The sequence below is a fragment of the Macaca nemestrina genome, chromosome X (genome assembly GCF_043159975.1).
Source record: "Macaca nemestrina isolate mMacNem1 chromosome X, mMacNem.hap1, whole genome shotgun sequence".
NCBI classification, from domain to species: Eukaryota; Metazoa; Chordata; class Mammalia; order Primates; family Cercopithecidae; genus Macaca; species Macaca nemestrina.
The window spans coordinates 47204877-47231273 of NC_092145.1; the positions used below are offsets into that span (position 1 = coordinate 47204877).

A 26397-nucleotide genomic window follows, 5' to 3' on the forward strand; every position below is an offset into this window, starting at 1 on the left:
GGAGTTGGAATATCTTTATTTTATCCCCAAATCTTCGATTTCTTGCTGTTTTACCCTGGGTAAATCACATCACTTCCCTGAGCCTTGGTTTCCTCATCTGTAAAATGGAAATTATTATACTACCCAGGGCAAGCAGGATATCCCAAACCCTGAAGAGAAGGCAATAAGCCCTGAAACCTCCGTGGGCCCTTCTCCAATCCTCTCTGAAAGCTGTAGCAAAATCTGTGAGTTTGCACAGTGGGAAAAGGAAAATGATGTTTCTATACTTCTGAACCTCAATTAGCAACAGCCAATGAGTTCAGCAGCCCAATTTCATCCAAAGTGTCCTTTCACTGTCTCATCCCCAAGTCTAACTGGACCTTCACCTAAGTGCCTGAACTGGCATGCAGCCAACCCCATCCTTCAGATGCCCATAGGGAAGCATGTACATGTTTCAAGAAAGCAAGACTCAAGAGTTCCAACAACCAGCCGGGCGCAGTGGCTCATGCATATAATCCTAGCACTTTGGGAGGCCGAGGTGGGTGGATCATCTGAGGTCAGGAGTTCGAGATCAGCCTGGCCAACATGGCAAAACCCCATCTCTACTAAAAATACAAAAATCAGCCAGGCGTCCAGGCGTGGTGGTAGGCACCTATAATCCCAGCTACTCAGGAGGCTGAGGCGGAGAATCGCTTGAACCCGGGGGTCACAGGTTGCAGTGAGCCAAGATCACACCACTACACTCCAGCCTGGGAGACAAAGCGAAACTCTGACTCAAAAAAAAAAAAAAAAAAAAAAAAAGAGTTCCAACAACCATTATCAGAAGGCTCTTAATTGAATGTCCTCCCAAGGAAGCAAATTTAAAGATTCCTTCATCATCAGCTGGACATCCTTAGTGAACCAAAACCAAAATAGTACCAGCTCCCTCTATATACTTCCTTTAGGTCACTTACATCCTTCACCAGGCAGATATCTTAAATGAGGTCAAGAAACAGACTTACCACCACACCCTTTTTCCTGCTGCCTTTGTTATCTTGCATTTCTAAGGACTTACTCAAACAATAGCAAAGATGGAAAGGATAAATGACACACCTCCCTCAATGTTCAGTTCTGTCCCAGGAAAATAACTCCCTGGCTTGGTGACTCACAGGAAACACTAGCTGTTTCCTTCTTATGAGGGGCTTTGTTGACTTGTCAGCCCCACCACTTGAGCTTGCAGAGAGCACTTTAAGATCTACAAGTTTATTACTGAATGTTCCCAAGGCTCAGCATCAAGCTAAATCAATAGCAGCAAGTGACACTGCAGAGGTCTCTGAGAAAGTTTATAAAACAAATTTAACTCACCCCTTCCCAAGTGTCTACAGATAAGGGCTTGAGCCAGCATCATCTGTCCACAGCGTAGCATACATCCCCAACCAGCATCTGATGAAGGGCCCGTTCCCCCTGTTGGCAAAATGGAAGGGAATGAATATGGGTTCCTCAAATTGCCCTTTCCTGAAACATCAGCATATTTAGGACTCACACAAGACAGGCAAATAAATATACTCTGAAAAGCGAGGTAACAGATATACCCACAGATCAAACAAGATTTGGGTATACAGTTGGAACTTGCAAACATAGTACTGAGTCAACCAAAACAAGTTCTACAGCCAAACATAAAACAAGCAAATGAACTAAATGTGTCCCTTATGTTTTCTGCTTGAAGACTTCTAGGTATACATGCAATTTTGGTAGGTGACTGCCATGTATGAATACCAACCCTTAGTCCATTCCATGTCATCATCTGCCAGACCCAAACCTTGCCTTGCATAGCTCACTTGCATGGCCCTGAAATTCTCAGGGAAGCCAGTCTTACTTAGGTAAAGAACAAATACTACCAAAGGCAATCATCAAAATGGTCAAAGAGATTTGGAAGGCTCATGACTATTCTGAATATATATTATGAAGATCTGAACAGCAAGAAGGACATTGTAAAATAGGGGAAAGATCCCTAGATGAGGCATCAGAAGACCAGTCTCTAGTTATCTAATCTAAATCTCATCTATAGGCTGAGCATAATAGTACATACTCTGCCTACTATCAGTGGGTATTGTAAGAACTGAGAGAATATCTGTGAAAGTGTTCTAGAACCCACAGAGGATGACACAAATACTTGATGTTTTGAGTATGATCATAATTTAAACCCATATTAATGAATTAGAAATGTATCTTTAAAAGGTATAAAATTAGTTAATAAATGAAATAAGACAACAGGTTCTATTTTAAGAACACCTTATGCAAAGAAAATCACACATATGAGGCCAGGGTGAGCTCAATATTCTTTTCCAAGGGGCCGATGAAATCAGATAACTTGAATGGCAGACAGGGTATGCTGTTTTCATTGTTTTCTTTTCCCAGTGTGGAAATGGAAAAATATGCTATAAGCATGATCTCAGAAGACTAACTTCAAAGGGGGTCATCAATCTTGTAAGACAAGTGGGTCAAGGTGGTCACCCCTTTCTTTTAGTTGTGGGGACTGAAGGAAAGTTACAACAACAAGATGGGAAGGAGGGAGTCAATTTATGACCTGGAAGGGGTGCCTTTTGATTGTTGCTAATGCGGGGATTATTGGCCAGATTAGTAGGGAAAAGATGCAATGAGGCCCACATAAAGAAGAGATCATCTATTGCCAAAATATTGGCAGAGTAAAATTAGAAATATTTTCCAGCCTTGCAAAGAGCTCCACAGCCAGAGAAAGTTAACAGTTCAGAACCACTGGTTACTAAACATTGTTCTTTTGTTTGTTACTGACTGGTGTATTTCTGGGGAGAGAAAAAAAAAAAAAGGAAAAGTCTGTGTGACCTTCATTTTTGGCACTGAACAGAAAGATTGATTTCATTCTAGTGTCCTCTTAGAAGAGTAAATTTCACTATTTGTAGGCCCTTTTCCTACAGGGCCATGATACTAGGAAGTAGCCACCCTACTTACAAATGTGTTGTATATCCTTTATGAAAACAGCACATTCACTTCACCTATTGAATTGTCCTTTTTTCTAGTTGACAGCTGGTAACAGCCTAGAATTAGTTCCAAGGAAACTACTGTAATTTGTCTCTCAATGGCAAGGTGCTTTCATGTCATAAGGGGGAAAAAACCCAAATAAATTATTTTCTTTCTTTCAAGACACAATTTTCATTAATAATCAAGTAGTTCCACAATGCAGTGGATTGTAATTTAATATATATTATACAAATTAAAGGCTTACGTGATTTTTCCCCTTAATCTCAAAAGTATAACAAGTAATATCATCTGGTGCCTGAACACTTGGAGGTGGGGTCAAAAGTATACAGTCATAACCCCTCAATGCCATAGAGCCATATGTGAAAGGATACTTTAGCAATGAAACTTTTGGATGAAGTGTAAGATTTACCTAGTCCCCTAAATCAAATTCTTTGCTATAGTGAGCAATTAATTCTGAGGTTTCTATGAAGTCACTGATAACCTCAGGCAAGCTATCCACAAGGAACAAAGCAGAGTAAAACAAATGATATACCTACCAATTGGTGAAAATTTCCTTCTGTATGTAAACCATAGACGAGCACTTATATCAGACAACAGCTTAGATTTTTCTGTAATTAAATGTAAAATTAAAATTAAATCACCATATCTAAAAATACCCACCTTTACTTCTGAGCCAGCTGCCAACTTAATTTCAAATAACCAGTCAATTCCATTATTATGGGGCTAGGTAAATTCACAGGAAACCCATTCTCATTTTAGCCAAATAATTTCAGTATTTCTCCCAACCTATGGTTTGACCAGAGCTACTTGACTGGTGTAATGACATTGGGTAGCTCCTGTCATCTTTTCACTGAATTCCACAGTCCTGACAGTTACAAACACTGGGATCATTGCCAAAAGACAAGGAATAAGAAAATTAAGGATCTTAGAGAACCCACTAACAAGACTATCAGCCCCAGCCTGAATGATGGTTGGCTGGATCTTGTATCAGCACCCATCATCCCTTATCTAAAACTAGAGGTTTGGCTGGGCCCAGCAACTCACACCTCTAATCCCAGTGCTTTGGGAGGCTGAGACAGGGAGATTGCTTGAGGCCAGGAATTCAAGACCAGCCTGGACAACATAGTGAGACCCCATCTCTACAAAAGAAATGAGGTATGAGGATCACTTGAATCCAGGAGTTCGAGGCTGCAGTGAGCTATGATCACCACTGTACTCTACCTGAGTAACAGAGAGACCTTGTCTTAAGCAAAACAAAATAAAACAAAACAAAAACTATTGGTTGGCTTGTTTGTGTGTGTGCATGTGTGTCTGTGCATGCACACATGCATCTTTAAATAAAAAGGAAATGCCCTACTAAGCAAATTAGGTGTGTAAGAAATGTATCTATAGCACCTAGTGCAACCGGCACTTATAATCTAAATGCATATATAATATCACAAATGTTTTTGTGTCTTTTTTCAAAGCATGCTTTCTCGTATTTTATGACATAAATTTACTTTGATGGGCCACAATATGGCTTCCACATTTTTATCTGTACTTAGATGTGACTATCTTTCTTAGTCACCTCTCTCCCTCTTCTCAAGAACATGTCTGTATTATATTCTGTATAGAATTTATAGTCACTGCACTTAAAAAGAACAAAGGGAAATCTACTTTGGGCCAATAGTTTCTATTTTCTGTCTTCCTTTTCTTTGGAGCAAGTCGGAAAGTTGAGCTATCTATATTTTCCGTCCCTTCCATGCCCCAGTGCCTAGCACATTCAGGGAAGCAGATGTACAATGGTTAATAGTAAGACACCTGAAGTCATACTTTGATTGGGTTTGAACCCTGACTCTGCTACTTACCAGCCGTGTAAGCTGGTTAACTTAACCTCTCCGGGCTTCAGTTTCCTCATCCATAAATGGGGAGAATTATAGTACCTACTTCATTGAGTTGTGAGTATTCAAAAGACAATACACGTAAAGTGCTTACATGGTGAATAGTACACAGTGAACCTATGATAAATTTTAGCTGTTATACACCCGTCCTCTTAAATGTCCACACCCTCACTCCTGCCTCTGACAGTCTTTATGCCTTCCTGTGTGGCTTTATGCTGGGGAAGTTGTATGGACATTAAAGGCACTTCCCAATTTAACATTTGAATATGAGTGGATTTGGTAACCTGGGGATTCCTGTTGTCATGGAATGCAGAATTAGAAGATTCCCTCCAATCCCCTCATTTTAAGTACCACTGAAGGAAGTTAAGATCCAGAAAGAGAAAGTGACTTACCTGAGTTAGAAGAGTCTAAATAAAAAAGGTCTCCTAATCACTAGCTCCAGGCTTTCCAGTGTTCACAATTCTCCAATCAAAATAATGAAGCCAGGCTCATGAGGAGCTGACAATGCCTAACTTCCTCTCCTGCCTTTTCATCAGCCTCTTCCTGTTCCTTCCTCCAAGCTAAGTGAGGGCCTCTGAAGAGGATGTCTCCTCAGAAAGATACAAATCTCAGAGCTGCCTCTTTCCAAGCTCTGGCTTTATCTGGGTGCTGGGTTGTTAGCAGTTTCAGGTTAAAAGGTCTTTCTTTACCAATCTATAAGAATGTAATGGTAAGGAAGAAAAATTAAAGCCTCCTTTCCATCTAGCTGTAGTGGCTAAAAGTTCTATACAAAATCAGAATAAACTGAGACAGTGCTACGGTCAGCAAAAGATCTAAAACATAAGAAAAACTTACTAGGTCTGATATTGTTTCTGAGATCCATGGGTTATCTAGAAGTCCCTGAGTGTTTTTATCTAGCCAGAGAAGTATGTGAGAGTAATAAATATGTAGCCCAATCACGAAAGGCTAGAGACTGGTTAGTGATACCAGGAGTGGGAACGTGTTTTTTGAAACCCAAGGCTTCTAGAATTTGGGGATTCTCCTTTAAGGAACAGAATAAAAATATATTACCTGTGCAAATTGTGCAAAAACCTATAACCATGTAAACTCACTACTAGGGCCTTTCGGGGCCTTGGAAGGGGCCTGTCCAAGCAAAAGTTCTGAGACTTAAGCTCCGTTGACTACAAGGTAAATCCACCTCAGAGTAGCATTAACATTAAGCAAGAAAATGCTCTGCCAACTGTTAGGCAGGAATCTAGATTCAACATGGCAGCATTACCCGGTGTAGCAGGCCTTTTGTTAAAGACTCCCTTCACCCTTGTACATACCCGCAGACTTACATGCGTCAGAGTTCTGGCTGGGCAACCACACTCCCCCATGACCTGCAGCTCACCTGCATTCCACAAGTTCATAAACAGCAGTTTCGGTTGACAGTTTCCAAAGACCCCTTCCTCATGACCCTTACTCAACTCCTGCCATAGTAGTTTCAATACCCCCCAGGCCCTGTTTGCACAACCAGCTTCCCTACCTCTCAGGCTATAAAAAGCCCCTACCCTCCTCCCTCAGCACGACTTCCTTGGCCCACACCTTTGGACCGAGGAACCTTGCCCACGAGTCCTAATAAAGGCTATTCTCACTGCCATTTGCCTTGTGTCTTCGTTCCCGGTTCAGCTCCAGCCTCAGTTTACCTTTACACCAACCCAAGAAGAAAAAGTACAAACCCTGAACCACAGGTGCCTACCTCATCTGGGTTCTTACAGACAAATGCTACCAAATCTTACCTGTTTTAAGGAGATGCTGCTTCCCTAAGATCCATACCAGCTCATCTGTATCTGGATATTCTTCTAGGTAGTCAGTGAAAATAGTAATCTGGTTTTCATACTTGGATAAAACTGAAAGAAAATGAAAGAAACTTAAGTAAAATTTAATAGAAGGGGCTTACCTCTGTGGCTGACTGATTATTACCTTTGCTCTGAAGGTGAAAGGTCAGCAGCTTGAATCTAATGAAAGCAATTCCTTTTCCTTGAGGAACAAAGACACTCACAAGACCTCTAAATCCTTTAGCTGAAGGATTTCCTCTTGACCATCTCTTTTGACCTTCCCTTTCTCAAAGTTCCATTTAACACCATCTCTAAAAAATCATTTGGCCACAGTTACTTCAAAACATTTTATACCATAGGGCCTTCTTTGTAAATAGCCCATTATCGAGCTTCCCCTACTCTGAGTGTATTGAGGTGATACAATACATGCACACCTAACTCCTGCCCATGTCACAGGGAATATCATGAGGTTTGCATTGTGAGGTTTCCAGTGGCCAGTGGCTTGGAAGGTGCTGTGACAAGCCTGAATGTTTGTACAACTGTGTATATGGTAATATTTTAGCTGGAAGATCAGATGTTTTCATAATATTTTTATTTGCCATTTTATTCACATATGGCTTCTGCAAAGAAGGATCTTGAAGTTAACGGTAAATATAATTTGTTCTTGGTATTCACAGATGACTATTAAGATATAATAAGAAATATATATTTAGTTTCTATCCCTGTTTTCTGGCACAGAGCTCCTAAAACCTTTGTTATGGTGAGTGATAGGGATACTATGTGCATCTTTTGTTCTGAAATTTGGCCTCTCTGCCTGGTTCCTGACATAGAGCTCCTAGTGAATTTCCTGGGTGATAAGAGCATCTTCTGTTCTAATGAAGTATCTCTTGGTGGGCTTCTGGATGGAGGCTGGTTACCAGAAAGACTAAGCCATGATTAGAAGCTTGGAACTTTCAGTCCCAACCCCCATCCTTTGGGAAGGGTGGAGACTGAGTCAAAAATTGACTTCATAAAAATCCCTGGACTGTGGGATTTGGTGAACTTCTGGGTTGCTGAATATGTGGAAGTGTCTGGGGGGTGGTATGCCTAAAGAGGGCATGGTTGCTCTGTGTCCCTTTCCATATGCCTTGCCCTATGCATCTCCTCCATCTGGCTGTCCATCTATACCCTTTGTGATATTCTTTATAATAAATGGGTAAACATAATAAAATGTTTCCCTGAGTTCAGTGAGTCATCCTAGATTATGGAATACGAGGAGGGGGTCATGGGAACCCCAATTTATAGCTGGTCAGTCAGAAGCACATATAGCTGGGACTTATGACTGGCATCTGAAGTGGGGCAGTCTTGTGGAACTGAGCTGTCAGCCTATGGAATCTTACTCTAACTCCAGACAGATAGTGTCAGAATTGAATTAAATTATAGGGTACACTATTGGTATCTTGTGGAGAATTGCATGGTATGTGGTATCACAAGAATTGAGTGGTGAGTGTCAGAGTAGAAAACAGTTTGATTTTCCTATCTCACACAACTATGGTTATCTCTGAAGATAAAGTATCCCCCAAAATATAACTAAACCTCACTAGTTCACAAGCCATACTTTTCAAACTTATGACCATGCAATATGGGAGGAGTTAAAATTCAAATTCACTTTTGTACCAAAAGAGATGGGGTTTCACTGTATTAGCCAGGGTGGTCTTGAACTGCTGGCCTCAAGCAATCCTCCCACCTCAGACTTTCAAAGTGTTGGAATTACAGGCGTGAGCCACCACACCTGGCCTCTCTCAGAATATTAGTTACAAAGAACTTTTGAGATAGTACCCCTTCATAAGTCAATCTTGAGTCTTTTAGCAGACCTTTTCCTCAAATTCACTTCTGTTCTGAAATTTGGCCTTTCTCCCTGGTTCCTGACATAGAGCTCCTAATGAATTTCCTGGGTGATAAGAGCATCTTCTGTTCTAATGAAGTATCTCTTGGTGGGCTTCTGGATGGAGGCTGGTTACCAGAAGGACTAAGCCATGATTAGAAGCTTGGAACTTTCAGTGCCAACCCCCATCTCCTTAAAAAAATAAATAATAATAATTTTTTAAGAGATATTATATTGTAAATAGTAAACATATTTCCAAGCCAGCCCACAAAACCTATTTTAATCTGTAACTAGAAAATTTAAATTGATAGTTTATTTCATAGTTTATGGTGCTATATCTATGAGAAAATATATTTCAAGTTCAAAGCTAAGATACTCAACACACACCTCTTAACTCATGGGGGCTCATCAGCCCCTATGAGGAGGGGAGCACAGAGAAAGTAGGGGACCATTTGTACAACTACAGGTAGCTGCAGAGATTCTCTAAAAGAAATCCCTTGAAAGGATAAATTGTTTTATTTTATTTTGTTTTTGTTTTCTAACCAAGGGCATGTTGTTTTCATAGAAATAAATGCTCCTAAATATAAATGAGTCTGTTCTGATAAAAAAAAAAATGAGTCTATTTTGATCATATAAATATTTTGTTGGAAGTTGAAATTATAATTTGTACAAGCACTTTTAGAAACACAGCTGAGATCGAGACCAGCCTGGCCAACATGGTGAAACCCCGTCTCTACTAAAAATTCAGAAATTAACTGGGCATGGTGGTGCGTGCCTGTAGTCCCAGCTACTCGGGAGGCTAAAGCAGGAGAATTGCTTGAACCCAGGAGGCCGAGGTTGCAGTGAACCGAGATTGCGTCACTGCACTCCAGCCTGGTGACACAGCAAGATTCCGTCTCAAAAAAACCAACCAAACAAACAAAAAACTGTTAACCAGGGATATTACCTTTCTTAAAATATCTTACGGAATTCCAATCATTCAGGGATTTAAGTAGCCTTTCTCCTCAATATATTTTAATTACTAAGATGATAGTCTCTGCAGTGTTTCAAATTTAAAGAAGTTAGAAACAGCCATTTTGTTCCCCAGTGAAAATTCATCACTACCAAATCTGACAGGGAGCCTGTGCCATCTTAGCCTCTCTGCTGCTGGCCTCAGCCCCTGGCCCATGCCCAGGAAATACCAGGCTAAAAATGATTATCCAGGTCAGGCCATCCCCAGGAGGTGGTGGACTGAGGCAGGGCAAATCACACTGTGTACCACCCCACCCTACCCTCTAAGCCTCACAGGCAGAAGAAATCCATTTTAAATGAACATCTAGTGTAGCCTAAAAAGAGAGAAAAAATCAGAAAATAAGTAACTTGAGTAGACTGTAGGAAAAGGGTAACCTCTCTGGCATTGCCTTCGTAGGGGTGAGGATGGGTGGCATTGGATGAATGTACAGCATGTATGCATATAAGCCTTGGGTCTTTTTATAGTACTAGCCAAAGAAATACCATTTCTCTATCGCCAACCCTGTCTCAGTGAGTCACTGGCCAGTTATCTGGTCAAATTAGTAAAGCCCTTTGAAGCCTGTGACAACTGCCCTGCTTCATTTGGGATGGCTCTGATAAAAATGGCAGCCAAAGAATTTGACTCTTGCACTTCACCCCCTCTCAGGCCTAGCTAGGCCAGCAAGAAGTTCATTATAGTCTCTATTCTTCTTGATTCTTCTCTTAAAAGATAGACACCCTGATTGCAGTATGTGAGTCCATGGCCATCCCTGAATCAAGGCTACATGTATGGAACAAATAAAAGAACAGAAAATGAAATTAACAGAAACAAGAAGCAGTGACATGGGAAGATTATGTACATGGGGGTCTAGGGAGGAAAGAGGAACAGGTCTTACATAGGGAGAACTCAGATGAAAAAGCAATCTGGGAAGTGGATGAGGTGCAGAAGTAAAATATCATTTCCAGTACAATTGCTTCTGATTAACAGCAATATGTTTTATTTCAAATTTTTCACAAACTACCTTTGTCTTGCCTTTAAAAGTAAACAAACCATATATCAGGCTGATATGAGTTCCCTGCCTTCCCAGTCTGTTTAAAGAGATAGGGACTATGAGAGGTGACAGCATGCTGGCGGCCCTCGCTTGCTCTTGGCATCTCCTCGGCCTCGGCGTCCACTCTGGCCACGCTTGAGGAGCCCTTTGGCCCACTGCTGCACTGTGGGAGCCCCTCTCTGGGCTGGCCGAGGCTGGAGCCAGCTCCCTCTGCTTGCGAGGAGGTGTGGGGGAGAGGCACGGGTGGGAACCGAGGCCGTGCAAGGCACTTGTGGGCCAGCGCAAGTTCCGGGTTGGCATGGGCTCGGTGGGCCTCACACTTGGAGTGGCCAGTCAGTGCTGCCGGCCCGGGCAGTGAGCGGCTTGGCGCCCTGGCTGGCAGCTGCTGGGGGGGTGTGCCGGGTCCCCGGCAGCACAGGCCTGCTGGCTGTGCTCGAATTCTTGCTGAGCCTTAGCTGCCTCCCCGCGGGGCAGGGCTCAGGACCTGCAGCCAGCCATGCCTGAGCCTCCCCACCACTGTGGGCTCCTATGTGGCCTAAGCCTCCCTGACGAGTAATGCCCCCTTCTCTGCAGGGACCAGTCCCATTGACCGCCCAGAAGGGCTGAGAAGTGCGGGTACATGGCTTGGGACTGGCGAGCAGCTCCGCCTGCGGCCCTGGTGTGGAGTCCACTAGGTGAAGCCAGCTGGGCTCCTGGGTCTGGTGGGGAGTTGGAGAGCCTTTGTGTCTGACTGGGGGATTGTAGATGCACCGATCGGCGCTCTGTGTTTAGCTCGGGGTTTGTGAACTCACCGATGGGCGCTCTGTGTCTGGCTTAAGGTTTATAGACACACTGGTGGGTGTTCTGTGTCTAGTTAATCTGGTGAGGACTTGGAGAACTTTTGTGTCTGGCTGGAGGACTGTGAATGCACCAGTCCGTGCTCTGTGTCTAGCTCAGGGATTGTGAACGCGCCAATTGGCACCCTGTCAAAACAGACCAATCAGCTCTCTGTAAAATGGATCAATCAGAAGGATGTGGGTGGGGCCAGATAAGGGAATAAAAGCAGGCTGCCCGAGCCAGCAGCAGCAACCTGCTTGGGTCCCCTTCCACATTGTGGAAGCTTTGTTCTTTTGCTCTTTGCAATAAATCTTGCTCCTGCTCACTCTTTGGGTCCACGTCACCTTTATGAGCTGTAACACTCACCACGAAGGTCTGCAGCTTCACTCCTGAGGCCAGTGAGACTACAAACCCACCACGAGAAATGAACAACTCCCGACGGAAGGAACGAACAACTCCAGATGTGCCACCTTAAAAGCTGTAACACTCATCGTGAAGGTCTGCAGCTTCACTCCTGAGGCCGGCGAGACCACGAACCCACCAGAAGGAAGAAACTCTGAACCACGTCCAAACATCAGAAGGAACAAACTCCAGACACACCATCTTTAAGAACTCACCGCGATGGTCCACAGCTTCATTCTTGAAGTCAGTGAGACCAAGAATCCACCAATTGCAGACACATTTTGGCGACCATGAAGGGACTATCGCCTATCGCCAAGTGGTGAGACTATCACCTATTGCCAAGCAGTGAGACTACTGCCAAGCGGTGAGACTATCACCTATTGCCAAGCAGTGAGTACCATCGGACTCCTTTCACTTGCTGTTCTGTCCTGTTTTTCCTTAGAATTCTGGGGCTAAACACCAGGCACCTGTCGGCCAGTTAAAAACAACTAGCGTGGCTGCCGAGGTAAAGACATGGGTGTCAGGCTTTCTGGGAAAGGGCTCTCTAACAACCCCCGACTCTTCGGAGTTGGGAGCGTTGGTTTGCCTAGAACCAGCTTCTGCTTTTCCTGTACCTCTGGGCTGAGCCGAGGGTTGACAGAGAGGAAAGCCATGTAGCTCCGGGGTCCCGACAACAAGTTGGTTGACCCTGCAGCCATGAGCAGAACTCTCAAAGGCGTGTCACCCAAGCGAGACTTGCCCATCTATCCTATCTATCCTGACCTTGCCCCCTGGGTCTTAATGCCTGCCAGACAAACTTCCTCTCTCCTCTCTTCTCTGAGGTTAGTCCTGCTTCTAAAAATCGCTCCCTGTCTCTGGTGCTTTTCTAGTTTCTCCTATAAGAATGACTTCTAGTATAAACTCCAAGACTCTGTTACCTTCTTTAGGCACCGTGGCTCACCAATCAGAAAGACATAATTTTTGCCCAAAGCCCCATCGTAGGGGGGACTATCTGGAATTTTAGGATCCTTCCTCAGACAAGCTGGCCTAACAAAATCTATTCGTGAAGCTAGGATATGGGGAGCCTCAGAAATTGTATCCTTCCTATTCATATAAGTGAGGACAAACGGTGTCACTATTCCAACCCTGGAGATCCCTTCCTTCCTTCAGGGTATGGCCCTCCACTTCATTTTTGGGGCATAACATCTTTATAGGACATGGGTAAAGTCCCAGTACTAACAGGAGAATGCTTAGGACTCTAACAGATTTTCGAGAATGCGTCAGTAAGGGCCACTAAATCTGATTCTTCTTGGTCCTCCTTGTGGTCTAGAAGGACAGGCAAGGGTGCAGGTTTTCAAGAATGCATCAGTAAGGGCCACTAAATCCGACCTTCCTCGGTCCCCCATGTGGTCTGGGAGGAAAACTAGTGTTTCTGCTGCTGCGTTGGTGAGCGCAACTATTCTGATCAGCAGGGTCCAGGGACCATTGCAGGTTCTTAGGCAGGGGTTGCTTCTGCTGCTGCGTCAGTGAGCACAACTATTCCAATCAGCAGGGTCCAGGGACCATTGTGGGTTCTTGGGCGGGGGAGAAACAAAACAAACCAAAACTGTGGGCAGTTTTGTCTTTCAGATGGGAAATACTCAGGCATCAACAGGCTTACCCTTGAAATGTATCCTAAGTCATTGGGACCACTTTGACCTGCAAACCCTGAAAAAGAGGCAACTCATTTTTTTCTGCACTATGGCTTGGCCCCAATATTTTCTCTCTGATAGGGAAAAATGGCCACCTGAGGGAAGTACAAATTACAATAATATACTGCAACTTGACCTTTTCTGTAAGAGGGAAGGCAAATGGAGTGAAATACCTTATGTCCAAGCTTTCTTTTCATTGAGGGAGAATACACAACTATGCAAAGCTTACAATTTACATCCCACAGGAGGACCTCTCAGCTTACCCCCATATCTTAGCCTCCCTATAGCTCCCCTTCCTATTAATGATAATCCTCCTCTAATCTCCCCTGCCCAGAAGGAAATAAGCAAAGAAATCGCCAAAGGACCACAAAACTTCCCCCCCCCCTCCCGCCGGCTATCAGTTATGTCCCCTTCAAGCTGTAGGGGGAGGGGAATTTGGCCCAACCCGGGTACCTGTCCCTTTCTCCCTCTCTGATTTAAAGCAGATCAGGGCAGACCTGGGGAAGTTTTCAGATGATCCTGATAGGTACAAAGATGTCCCACAGGGTCTAGGGCAAACCTTCGACCTCACTTGGAGAGATGTCATGCTACTGTTATATCAAACCCTGGCCTTTAATGAAAATAATGCACCTTTAGCTGCAGCCTGAGACTTTGGAGATACCTGGTATCTTAGTCAAGTAAATGACAGAATGACAGCCGAAGAAAGGGACAAATTCCCTACCAGTCAGCAAGACATCCCCAGTATGGATCCCCATTGGGACCTTGACTCAGATTATGGGGACTGGAGTCGTAAACATCTGTTGACCTGTGTTCTAGAAAGACTAAGGAGAATTAGAAAAAAGCCCATGAGTTATTCAATGATGTCTACCATAACTCATGGAAAGGAAGAAAATCTTTCTGCCTTCCTCGAGCAGCTACGGGAGGCCTTAAAAAAAGTATACTCCCTGTCACCCGAATCATTTGAGGGTCAACTGATTCTAAAAGATAAGTTTATTACCCAATCAGCTGCAGATATCAGGAGAAAGCTCCAAAAGCAAGCCCTGGGTCCTGAACAAAATTTGGAGGCATTATTGAACCTGGCAACCTCGGTGTTCTATAATAGGGACCAAGAGGAACAGGCACAAAAGGAAAAGCGAGATCAGAGAAAGGCCACAGCCTTAGTCATGGCTCTCAGACAGACAGACCTTGGTGGTTCAGAGAGGACAGAAAATGGAGCAGGCCAATCACCCAGTAGGGCTTGTTATCAGTGTGGTTTACTAGGACACTTTAAAAAAAGGCTGTCCAATGAGAAATAAGCTGCCCCCTCATCCGTGTCCACTATGCTGAGGCAATCACTGGAAGGTGCACTGCCCCAGAGGACGAAGGTTCTCTGGGTCAGAAGCCCCCAACCAGATGATCCAACAACAGGACTGAGGGTGCCCGGGGAAAGCGCCAGCTCATGTCATCACCCTCACAGAGCCCCGGGTACGTTTAAACATTGAGGGCCAGGAAATAGACTTCCTCCTGGACACTGGTGCAAGCTTCTCAGTGTTAATCTCCTGTCCTGGACGACTTCCTCAAGGTCTGTTACCATCCGAGGAATCCTGGGACAGCCTGTAACCAGGTATTTCTCCCACCTCCTCAGTTGTAACTGGGAGACTTTGCTCTTTTCACATGCCTTTCTTGTTATGCCTGAAAGTCCCACACCGTTATTAGGGAGGGATACATTAGCCAAACCTGGAGCTATTATCTACATGAATATAGGGAACAAGTTACCCATTTGTTGTCCCCTACTTGAGGAGGGAATCAACCCTGAAGTCGGGGCATTGGAAGGACAATTTGGAAGGGCAAAAAATGCCCGCCCAGTCCAAATCAGGCTAAAAGATCCTACCACTTTTCCTTATCAAAGGCAGTATCCCTTAAGACCTGAAGCTCATAAAGGATTACAGGACATTGTTAAACATTTAAAAGCTCAAGGCTGAGTAAGGAAATGCAGCAGTCCCTGCAACACCCCAATTCTAGGAGTACAAAAACCGAACGGTCAGTGGAGACTAGTGCAAGATCTTAGACTCATAAATGAGGCAGTAATTCCTCTATATCCAGTTGTACCCAACCCCTATGTCCTGCTCTCTCAAATACCAGAGGAAGCAGAATGGTTCACAGTTCCGGAGCAGAATGGTTCACAGTTCCGGACCTCAAGGATGCCTTATTCTGTATTTCTCTGTACTCTGACTCCCAGTTTCTCTTTGCCTTTGAGGATCCCACAGACCACACGTCCCAACTTATGTGGACAGTCTTGCCCCAACGGTTTAGGGATAACCCTCACCTGTTTGGTCAGGCACTGGCCCAAGATCTAGGCCACTTCTCAAATCCAGGCACTCTGGTCCTTCAGTATGTGGATGATTTCCTTTTGGCTACCAGTTCGGAAGCCTTGTCAGCAGGCTACCCTAGATCTCTTGAACTTTCTAGCTAATCAAGGGTACAAGGTGTCTAGGTCGAAGGTCCAGCTTTGCCTACAGCAGGTCAAATACCTAGGACTAATCTTAGCCAGAGGGACCAGGGCCCTCAGCAAGGAAAGAATACAGCCTATACGGCTTATCCTCACCCTAAGACATTAAGACAGTTGCAGGGGTTCCCTGGAATCCCCTGCTTTTGCCGACTATGGATCCCCAGATACAGTGAGATAGCCAGGCCCCTCTATACTCTAATCAAGGAAAACCCAGAGGGCAAATACTCATCCAGTAGAATGGGAACCAGAGGCAGAAACAGCCTTCAAAACTTTAAAGCAGGCTCCAGCTTTAAGCCTTCCCACAGGACAAAACTTCTCTTTATACGTCACAGAGAGAGCAGGGATAGCTCTTGGAGTCCTTACTCAGACTGATGGGACAACCCCACAACCAGTGGCATACCTCAGTAAGGAAATTGATGTAGTAGCAAAAGGCTGGCCTCACTGTTGATGGATAGTTGAGGCAGTGGCCGTCTTAGTGTCAGAGGCTATCAAGATAATACAAGGAAAGGATCTCACTGTCTGGACTACTCATGATATAAATGGCATATTAGGTGCCAAAGGAAGTTTATGGCTGTCAGACAACCGCCTACTTAGATACCAGGTGCTACTCCTTGAGGGACCGGTGCTTCAAATACTTTCGTGTGTGGCCATCAACCCTGCCACTTTTCTCCCAGAGGATGGGGAACCAATCGAGCATGACTGCCAACAAATTATAGTCCAGACTTATGCCGCCTGAGATGATCTCTTAGAAATCCCCTTAGCTAATCCTGACCTTAACCTATATACTGATGGAAGTTCATTTGTGGAGAAGGGGATACAAAGGGCAAGTTATGCCACAGTTAGTGATGTAACCATACTTGAAAGTAAGCCTCTTCCCCCAGGGACCAGCGCCCAGTTAGCAGAACTAGTAGCACTTACCCGAGTCTTAGAACTGGGAAAGGGAAAAAGAATAAATGTGTATACAGATAGCAAGTACACTTATCTAATCCTACATGTCCATGCTGCAATATGGAAAGAAAGGGAGTTCCTAACCTCTGGGGGAACTCCCATTAAATACCACAAGGAAATTATGGAGTCATTGCACACAGTGCAAAAACCCAAGGAGGTGGCAGTCTTACACTGCCAAAGCCATCAAAAAGAGAAAGGATAGGGGAGAACAGTAGCATAAGTGGCTGGCAGAGACAGGGAAACACCAGCAGAAAGGAAAGAGAGAAAGAGACAGAAAGTCAGAGAGAGAGAGAGGAAGAAACAGAGACAAAGAGGGAGTCAAAGAGAGAGAGACAAAGAAGTCAAAGAGAAAGAGAGAGAGATGGAAGCAGTAAAGAAAAAACAGTGTGTCCTATTCCTTTAAAAGCCAGGGTAAATTTCTGTCTACCCAGCCAAGGTACATTCTTCTTATGTGGAATGTTGGCCTATATCTGCCTCCCCACTAACTGGACAGGCACCTGCACCTTAGTCTTTCTAAGTCCCAACATTAATATTGCCCCAGGAAATCAGACCTTATCAGTACCCCTCAAAGCTCAGGTCTGTCATTGCAGTCACACAAGTAATACCCCTATTTATAGGGTTAGGAATGGCTACTGCTACAGGAACCGGAATAGCCGGTTTATCTACTTGATTATCCTACCACGCACTCTCAAAGGATTTCTCAGACAGTTTGCAAGAAATAACAAAATCTATCCTTACTTTACAATCCCAAATAGACTCTTTAGCAGCAGTGACTCTCCAAAACTGCCTAGGCCTAGACCTCCTGACTGCTGAGAAAGGAGGACTCTGCACTTTCTTAGGGGAAAGAGTGTTGTTTTTACACTAACCAGTCAGGGATAGTATGAGATGCCTCCCGGCATTTACAGGAAAAGGCTTCTGAAATCAGACAACGCCTTTCAAATTCTTACACCAACCTCTGGAGTTGGGCAACATGGCTTCTCCCCTTTCTAGGTCCCGTGGCAGCCATCTTGCTGTTACTCACCTTTGGGCCCTGTATCTTTAACCTTCTTGTCATATTTGTTTTCTCCAGAATCAAGGCCATCAAGCTACAGATGGTCTTACAAATGGAACCCCAAATGAGCTTAACTAACAACTTCTACCGAGGACCCCTCAACCGACCCGCTGGCACTCTCACTGGTCTATAGAGCTCCCCTCTGGAGGACACTACAACCACAGGGCCCCTTTATCACCCCTATCCAGCAGGAGGTAGCTAGAGCAGTCATCGGCCAAATTCCCAACAGCAGTTGGGGTATCCTGTTTAGAAGGGGGATTGAGAGGTGAGGGCATGCTAGCGGCCCTCGCTTGCTCTCGGCGCCTACTCAGCCTCAGCACCCACTCTGGCTGCGCTTGAGGAGCCCTTCGGCCCACTGCTGCACTGTGGCAGCACCTCTCTGGGCTGGCTGAGGCCAGAGATGGCTCTCTCTGCTTGCCGGGAGGCATGAGGGGAGAGGCGCGGGTGGTAACCGAGGCTGCGCAACGTGTTCGCGGGCCAGCGCGAGTTCCGGGTGGGCATGGGCTCGGTGGGCCCCACACTCAGAGCGGCTGGCTGGCATTGCCGACCCTGTGCAGTGAGGGGCTTGGCGCCCTGGCCAGAGGCTACGGCGGGCCGGGGGGGGTGCACCGAATCCCCCAGCAGTGCCGGCCCACTGCCGCTGTGCTTCAATTCTCGCGGGGCCTCAGCTGCCTCCCCATGGGGCAGGGCTCGGACCCGCAGCCCGCCATGCCAGAGTCTCCTCCCCCCCCCCCCCCCATGGGCTCCTGTGCAGCCCAAGCCTCCCCAATGAGCGCCGCCCCCTGCTCCGCAGCGCCGGGTCCCATCAACCACCCAGGGGCTGAGGAGTGTGGGCGCACAGCGTGGGACTGGCGAGCAGCTCTGCCTGCGGCCCTGGTGCAGAGTCCACTGGGTGAAGCCAGCTGGACTCCTGGGTCTGGTGGGGACTTGGAGAGCCTTTGTGTCTGACTGGGTGATTGTAGATGCACTGATCGGCGCTCTGTGTCTAGCTCGGGGTTTGTGAACTCACCAAGTGGTGCTCTGTGTCTGGCTCAAGGTTTGTAGAGGCACTGGTGGGTGCTCTATGTCTAGTTAATCTGGTGAGGACTTGGAGAACTTTCGTGTCTGGCTGGAGGACCGTGAATGCACCAGTCAGTGCTCTGTGTCTAGCTCAGGGATTGTGAATGCACCAATCAGCACCCTGTCAAAACAGACCAATCAGCTCTCTGTAAAATGGACTAATCAGCAGGATGTGGGTGGGGCCAGATAAGGGAATAAAAGCAGGCTGCCCGAGCCAGCAGCAGCAACCCGCTCGGCTCCCTTCCACATTGTGGAAGCTTTGTTCTTTTGCTCTTTGCAATAAATCTTGCTCCTGTTCACTCTTTGGGTCCACGTCACCTTTATGAGCTGTAACACTCACCACGAAGGTCTGCAGCTTCACTCCTGAGGCCAGCGAGACTACAAACCCACCAGGAGAAATGAACAACTCCAGACGTGCCACCTTAAGAGCTGTAACACTCATCGCGAAGGTCTGCAGCTTCACTCCTGAGGCCAGCGAGACCACGAACCCACCAGGAGGAAGAAACTCCGAACACGTCCAAACATCAGAAGGAACAAACTCCAGACACACCATCTTTAAGAACTGTAACACTCACCGCGAGGGTCCATGGCTTCATTCTTGAAGTCAGTGAGACCAGGAACCCACCAATTCAGGCTGATATGAGTTCCCTACCTTTTCAGTCTGTTTAAAGAGATAGGGACTATACAGGCAGAGCTACAAATCTATAACTTGGTGGATCAAGAATTAGTTTCTACAAGGTCTCAGGGACAACAGGCTTCACCCTGTTCCACTGTACTTTAATAATAATTATTGTACTGAAGTCTCTGCTGGGTTAGTTTAGTGGCCAGCTCATAATTAGACAAAGATTTCCTTAAATTCCTGGAACCAAAAAGCCTCCCAGTTTTGGCCAAGGGACTCTGTGTACATGTTGGGGCCTGTCTTCAACACTCAGCCACACGGTGTCTTCTGCCTTTGTCTTCACTTTCTGCTTATGCCGAGCTCAAGATCAGCCAGAGTGAGAGCTTAGGACCTACTGAGGGCTTTCCTGAGCATGTGCACAGCCCTATGCATGCATGTAATCTCGTAGATTCCCAGGAATATGCCCAAGCTTTCCAAAGCCCCAAGGAATCTCATTCCCCAGCTTTTTCTTCAAAGCTTTGTGGTTAGCTGGAAATATTATCCATTGTTTCAGGCAGCTGAGAAGTTAATTGATTGCCTCTAATCATTTTCCAAAAGAAAGGTCCTGGGGAAAAGGCTTTCTGTAGCTCTGTGTCAGGCCAAATAAATACAGTCTTACAAGTGGGGGCCTTCTGGCAGAACTCCAGATGGATCAAATAATGACAATTCTCTAGAAATGAGGCTCTAAAGGAGTCTCAACTCTATTCTGTCTCCTCTGATGGCTGCCAGGCTGATGGTTTTCCCTGTGCATGAAGGCTATTGATTTTGAAGGCTACTGCAGAGCCAAGGAGAAAGGGATGGGAATTCGGTGAATGAAAATACTAATGCCACAAAGCTCACTGGTCTTATCAACATGCAGCCATTTTTCTTGAATAAATGTTCCCTGGATTGCCACAAGCCTTTAGTTCATTTCTAGAGTTCTGAAAAAGTTGATTCTATTTCTGCCAGTTTTTTCATTGCTATTATGGAGAGAATTTTCAGAGGTTCTTACTCTGCCATTTTTGCTAATGTCTTACTTTAATAATATGGTTTCTGGCAATTGACTACATTTCTAAGGGTTATTTTGGAAAACTGCAAGTAAATGAGAAAATCACTTTGAAAAACAAATTTTCTGACAGGGTTTAACAAAAACACTTATACCTCATGACATGAATTTCAGTCAATTCATCCTAGATTCTGTGGAGCTTGTGCCAAAGAAAGAAGCACCACAAACTCTCTAAAGTGAAATTAAAAGGCCATAGAATCTCAGGGCCAGGAGGGGTGTGAGATATAGGATAACCTCCTTGTAGGTCTTTCAATTCTAACAGCATGCCAGGACACTGCTGGTGCTAAAACAACCTTCTCAGCAATGCATATGTCAAATCACATCTTGAAAAACTTGAGACAACATCCACGGGGGATAGGTATGGTAACAGCTGCGTATTCATTCATATTTCATTCCATAAACTTTACAGAGTACCTACTATGTGTTAAGTATAAAGGGTAAAACATCAGTGAGATACAGTCTCCACCCTCCAAAAGCTTTTTAATCTAGTGGAGAGGCTAGGTCTGGAAACAACTAACAGAAGTGCAATAAGTGAAAGGAAAGTGATGTGGAAGACAGGGAAAGAAAAGGAAATAAATACAGTAATTAATTCCAACTGGGGGTGAATAGGCTTTCTACAACCTAGAAAAGGTTGCAGCATCAGAGCTGAGCCTTAATGGAAATAAGATATAAGTGGTAAGGGGGAAGGGAGGAAATTTCTAATTGAGGGAACACCAAAAGGACTTGGCAAGCAACTGAGTGTAGGGTGGGGCAGGGGAGAGTGAGAGAAAGAGAGTCAAAAATAACTTGCAGTTTTCAAGTGTTGGTGATGAAATGGTGGCAGAAAACCATGGGGGTGGGTAGGGAGATAATAAGCTTGGTCTAACCAGAATCTGTTGGACTCAGTGGATTTGAAGAAAGGGGTTAAAAAACAGTGAAGGAAAAGTAAGCCTGCACAGGGCTTTTGAAGACAGGCATGGTAGATGGCAAGTTAATTAGCAGGGCCTGGGACAGCAGGAAGACAGCCAGAAGACCAAGGCTCTGGCCCAGCCTGCAACACGCTTTCATCCCCTTCCTCCTGGGTTCACTTACTCCCCTGTTAGTCCCCAGCCTCTGCTCATCTGTGCACAGGCTCTGACCCATGTTCATTTGTCTTCCAACCTGTGACCTGCTTTTCTGACAGCCAAGAACTTAGAAAACAGAAGATTGGGCAAAAATTCTTAGCATTTCAAGTGGATTTTCACAATCAAAACAGCAAGTTTTCTTGAATTTACTCAGCAAGTCACATCCTAGCAATGCTAGGTTGTCAAATAATGCAAAAGACATGAATGATTTCTCTACAAACTGGTATAAACTTTGACTTCCTAAGACAACAGTGTGATTTTCAAACTTACATTAGAGAATCTTAACCAAAGAGTTATCATTCAGCTAGAGAGGACTTTATGGAATTCTATTTAACTGACTGGTGTTAGAGGTGGTGGAGCAGAGGAGGCTACACCTGATAAATTTCAGGGCAAGTTAGCAAAGTAACCAGTCTGGTTAGCAAGGGACAATTGTTAAGTGATAAGACTCTGGTTTTCAGCTAGAAAAACTAATCAGGCCATAGATAATTTGGCCCCACAAAATATGACATTTCTTAGAGATTTCAGTTAATTCATCCTACTGACATAATGGTAATCCCACTGACAAATGTAATGCAAAATTGGGCTATTTCTGTGTTTCCTTTAAAGTGGTGCTTTTGAAAAGCTTATTCCCTTTTTAAGTGTATTTTTCTTGTTGCGTTCACTTAGGGATAAATTGCTGCCTGCTGTCTGCTGACTGAAATGCATTTGGAAATGTCTATGGGGAAATGAGATTCCATACACAAACTGGTAAGGAATGTCCCTAACACATAGGCCACCGCACCTCCAAATTGCTGCCTCTTTTTGCCTTTGCTAAGATAGTTCTGCTCTTTTTTGATAGATGCCATTTCCGGAAGGATAAAAAGACTAGCTTTGAAAAGAGAGTCTAAATGCCTCTGTGATAACAAGGTGCTGCTCAGAGGATGCCGCCTTTGTAAAGGCTATCATTTTTGTTGATAAATCATACAGAAAGGGTAGCACACTGGATGTATTGATGGAAAAAAAATTTGATTGGCAATATAATTCAAGACTTGAGGCACCTTTTTCACAAACTGAGGTGAGAATCACCTTGATTCTTCAACAGGTTTTGTTCTTTAGAATCAACCTGCTAGTCAGTTGTTACCGGGAAATTGGAGGAAAGCATGATTGAATTCCTGAGGACAGTTTCACATTAGTGCCACTGCCAAGCCATGCAGTGGGTTAAAAGAAAGCTTCCATGGTACTGTATCTTTGATTTTGGACAATAACCAAACTAAAAAGCAGCAATACTCAAATACTGAGCTCATGGCTAAGACACCATGAAAATATTTAATCAAAATGAATAGTGTGTCGACTTATTTTTCTTTAATATCCAGCATGGTGAGGAGAAGGAGGAAAACGAAAGGGAAAAGGAGGAAATGCCTACATCCCTCTTAGAAATAGCTCTATTCCAGGAAACCCAAAATTTGTGTTCTAGTCCTACCCTGCCACTTAATATATGACCTTAGAAAATCTACTGCACTTCTCTGGACCTTAGATTCTCCATCTATAAAATGAGTAGTGTGTTTTTCAAACAGCACATCCTAATTTATCAGTGGGTGGTAAAATCTATATAGGGGGTTGCAATCAGCATTTTTTAAAAATGAAATTGAATACAATAGAAAAGATCAGTGTATTGTAGATAAGAAGTATTGTTTCATGAAACTTGTGTGTATAAAAACTAGGTTGCAATGTAAAATGTATTTCTCATTGTGTTGTTATGATTAAAAAAAAAAAAAAAGAAAGCCACCGGTCCAGACCTACACTGTCCAGTACAGTAGCCACTAGTCACATGCAGTTGTTTAATTAAAATTAAAGACAAAAATGCAGTTCCTCAGTCACACTAGCCACATTTCAAGCACTCAATAGCCATGTGTGGTTGGTGGTTACCATATTGGATAGCACAGATATAGAACAGTTTCAGAATCTCAGAAAAATTTACTGGACAGTTTTATTATAAGGAGTTTTTTATGGTTCTGTAGTATGTGGAGGCAGGATAGGGTGTTAGGAGGAGTACCCCGAGCCCTAGGAAGAGAAGATGTGTTCACTTGTCTCTCTTAAGAGAGTCTGTATGTGAACTTCTAAATAAATGAACCAACAATTATTTATTAAGTTTCAAACTTGGTTCTATGAGGAATACAAAGGAAGCATCCTTATAAACATTCACTGGATATTAAATTGAACCAACGAAGGCATCATAATAACATAATCAAAGATAGGAACCTGATGTAAAAGAGTTAATAATAAAGGGTAATATACAGGCAAGTGTCAATAATAACTAAGTGCTGTCAAAATGCACAAAAGGAGGAAACTGAGGAGCACTGGAGTCATCAGGGAAGATTTTAAGAATCTTCTAGGAGTTTCTGGACTGGTTTTTAAATTATTCCTTGAATTTGGATGAGCAGAGACAAGAGGGGAGAATATTCCAGATAAGAGCACCATACATTTACATGCATTGGAGAGTGGGGTAGGTTCTGAGGGATATTGAGAAATGAGATGAAAGAGGTGGCATGGGACTAAATTCTGGAAGGTATAAAGCCAGCCAGTGGAGTCCAACTCTTGGTAAAGGTATTGACAGTTTTCAGAGCACTTTCACATGATTCTGGTGACAGCCCCTTGAGAGGGACAGGGCAGGGACCATTACCTCCATTTTAGAGTTAGGGAACTGAGTCTCAGAGAGGTGATATGACTTGCCCAAGATCATACAGCTAGTGAGCAGTATAATCAAGATTCAAACCCAGTTAATATTATTCTCCATCCAGTAGTCTTCCCACTATACATTGCTGTTATGAAAAAAAAAAGCTGGATTCCAAGCACAGGAGATTAAGGAGACCAATGAGAAAGTTGTTGCAACAATCCAGGCATAAAGTGTTGAAGGTCTGGCCTAAGGTGGCAAGAAACCAGATGCTCTGGTTATATAACACACTATAAAACAAACTGTCAATGCAATACCCACTGTTTATAGGGGACAATAAGAGCAGACAGTCTGAGGTTAGAACATTATAGTTATGTTTAACTGAAAGTGATCTAAACTACTCCCAGAGGAATAAATATTAACAATATAATTCACATACTGTGTCCGGATTTTTCCAGACAGCTGAAAGCAATGTTTTGGACATGGTTCCTAAGCAAACAACACTTTATATGTCTATGCATTGTTATGAGGCACTTCTGTCTTGGTAGTGTTTCTTTCCCCTGTCAATTTCTATTTCCATTTTTCAGAACTAATTGATCATATAATCTGTTACCTCATCTAGATTTCCAGTGAGAAAAGACAGGTGCAAAAATGTAAAAGAGCTAAAGGCCTTAGGGTTTTTCCATACTACTTAGCAAAACTATCGGCTTAGCAATTAATTAGTTAATAATGATTTACTAAGATATGCCATTGCCAGACTAATGTTATGGGATCTCTCTGCTGTTGACAATAAAATGCTAAAAATCTTCCATGGGCTTCCAAGACTGTTCCACCTGACAGGAATCAAATATAAATTCATAAACATGGCACTTAAAGCCCTCTCTAATAAGGCCCACTTCAAAAATTCCCAGTTGTTTCCCACTACTCATTACTGCTTCATAATATCTACTCTTTTCAGTCAAACTAAAACACATGATACAGAGGAGATTCTATCTTTGCTCATTCATGTTCTACTTGCCCTTAAATTCCACCTCAAATGCTCCTTTCTTGATGAATCATTCTTCTTCAGTTTTCCCAACAAGGAGTAGTTGCTCTTTCTTCTAAACATCCATAGTCCTTTATTTATACCTCCTTTATGACACTGAGCACTTTCTACTTTAGATTATTGTTATTTGTGGACATGTTATCTCTCTGCTATTGAAATGAACTCCTTAAAGTCTCAGTCCATCTAGTGTTCATCTCTCTATCCCCTACAGCTCTGGTCATAGTGCCTTGCAATAAGTCCTCTCCTAAGTTTAACGTTTGTTGAATGGATGAGTACAGAAAAAAAAGCCTAAAAGCTGGTTTATATGTCCATCCAAATGTCAATTTAACAATCCTTTACTGAGTACCTACCATGTAACCAGCACTGTGCTAGGCCTTAGCAGTAGCAACATATCTTAGTAATTCTGAGTCTAATGGGAAGAAAGAGAAGGAAGAGTTAATTTTGATGTAGTATGTGATGAGTATCTGTATAGGAGGCTAAGGAAGAATAGAAGAGGGTCATCTAAGCCAATCTGAGGCATAAAGGAGGCTGTGGAAAGAAAGCTGATGGCAGCACTTGACCTTAGAAAATGAGTGAGAGTTAAGCAATTTGATCAGGGAAAGGATATTCCAGACAGAGAAAGTTTGTACCAAATGCAGAAGGCTAAGAGACTGTGGAATTAGTGATGCTGTATGGGGACTGGCAAGGGTTGAAGCTGGAGAGGAAGGTGGAGCCAGGAGATGCTGGCCTTGGCAGCCTTGGTCAGAATTCTGGACTTAAGCCAGGCTTCATGGGGCTCCTAACGGGTTTCGGATACACCCAAAATCCAGTCTGGGTATCCTGCAATTTTCAGAATAGAAGTGGTGCGCCAAGTAGTCACCTAGACAGCAAATCCTAGCTCTTTGAACATTCATCATCAAAT

The 26397-nt window shown here is 43.9% G+C and overlaps 1 protein-coding gene across 3 annotated transcripts in view; it reads right to left on the minus strand.

The window, feature by feature from the left end:
* Positions 1 to 26397, minus strand: part of LOC105490454 (autophagy related 4A cysteine peptidase) — a 75332-nt gene that overhangs the window by 21360 nt on the left and 27575 nt on the right. For all 3 annotated transcript variants that reach the window (XM_011756097.3, XM_011756098.2, XM_024795624.2), the window contains exons 2-4: positions 6617 to 6727; positions 3513 to 3584; positions 1324 to 1422 (exon numbers count right to left, since the gene is read on the minus strand). In XM_011756097.3, coding sequence (XP_011754399.1) covers positions 1324 to 1422; positions 3513 to 3584; positions 6617 to 6727 — 282 coding nt within the window. The remainder of the gene's footprint in view (positions 1 to 1323; positions 1423 to 3512; positions 3585 to 6616; positions 6728 to 26397) is intronic.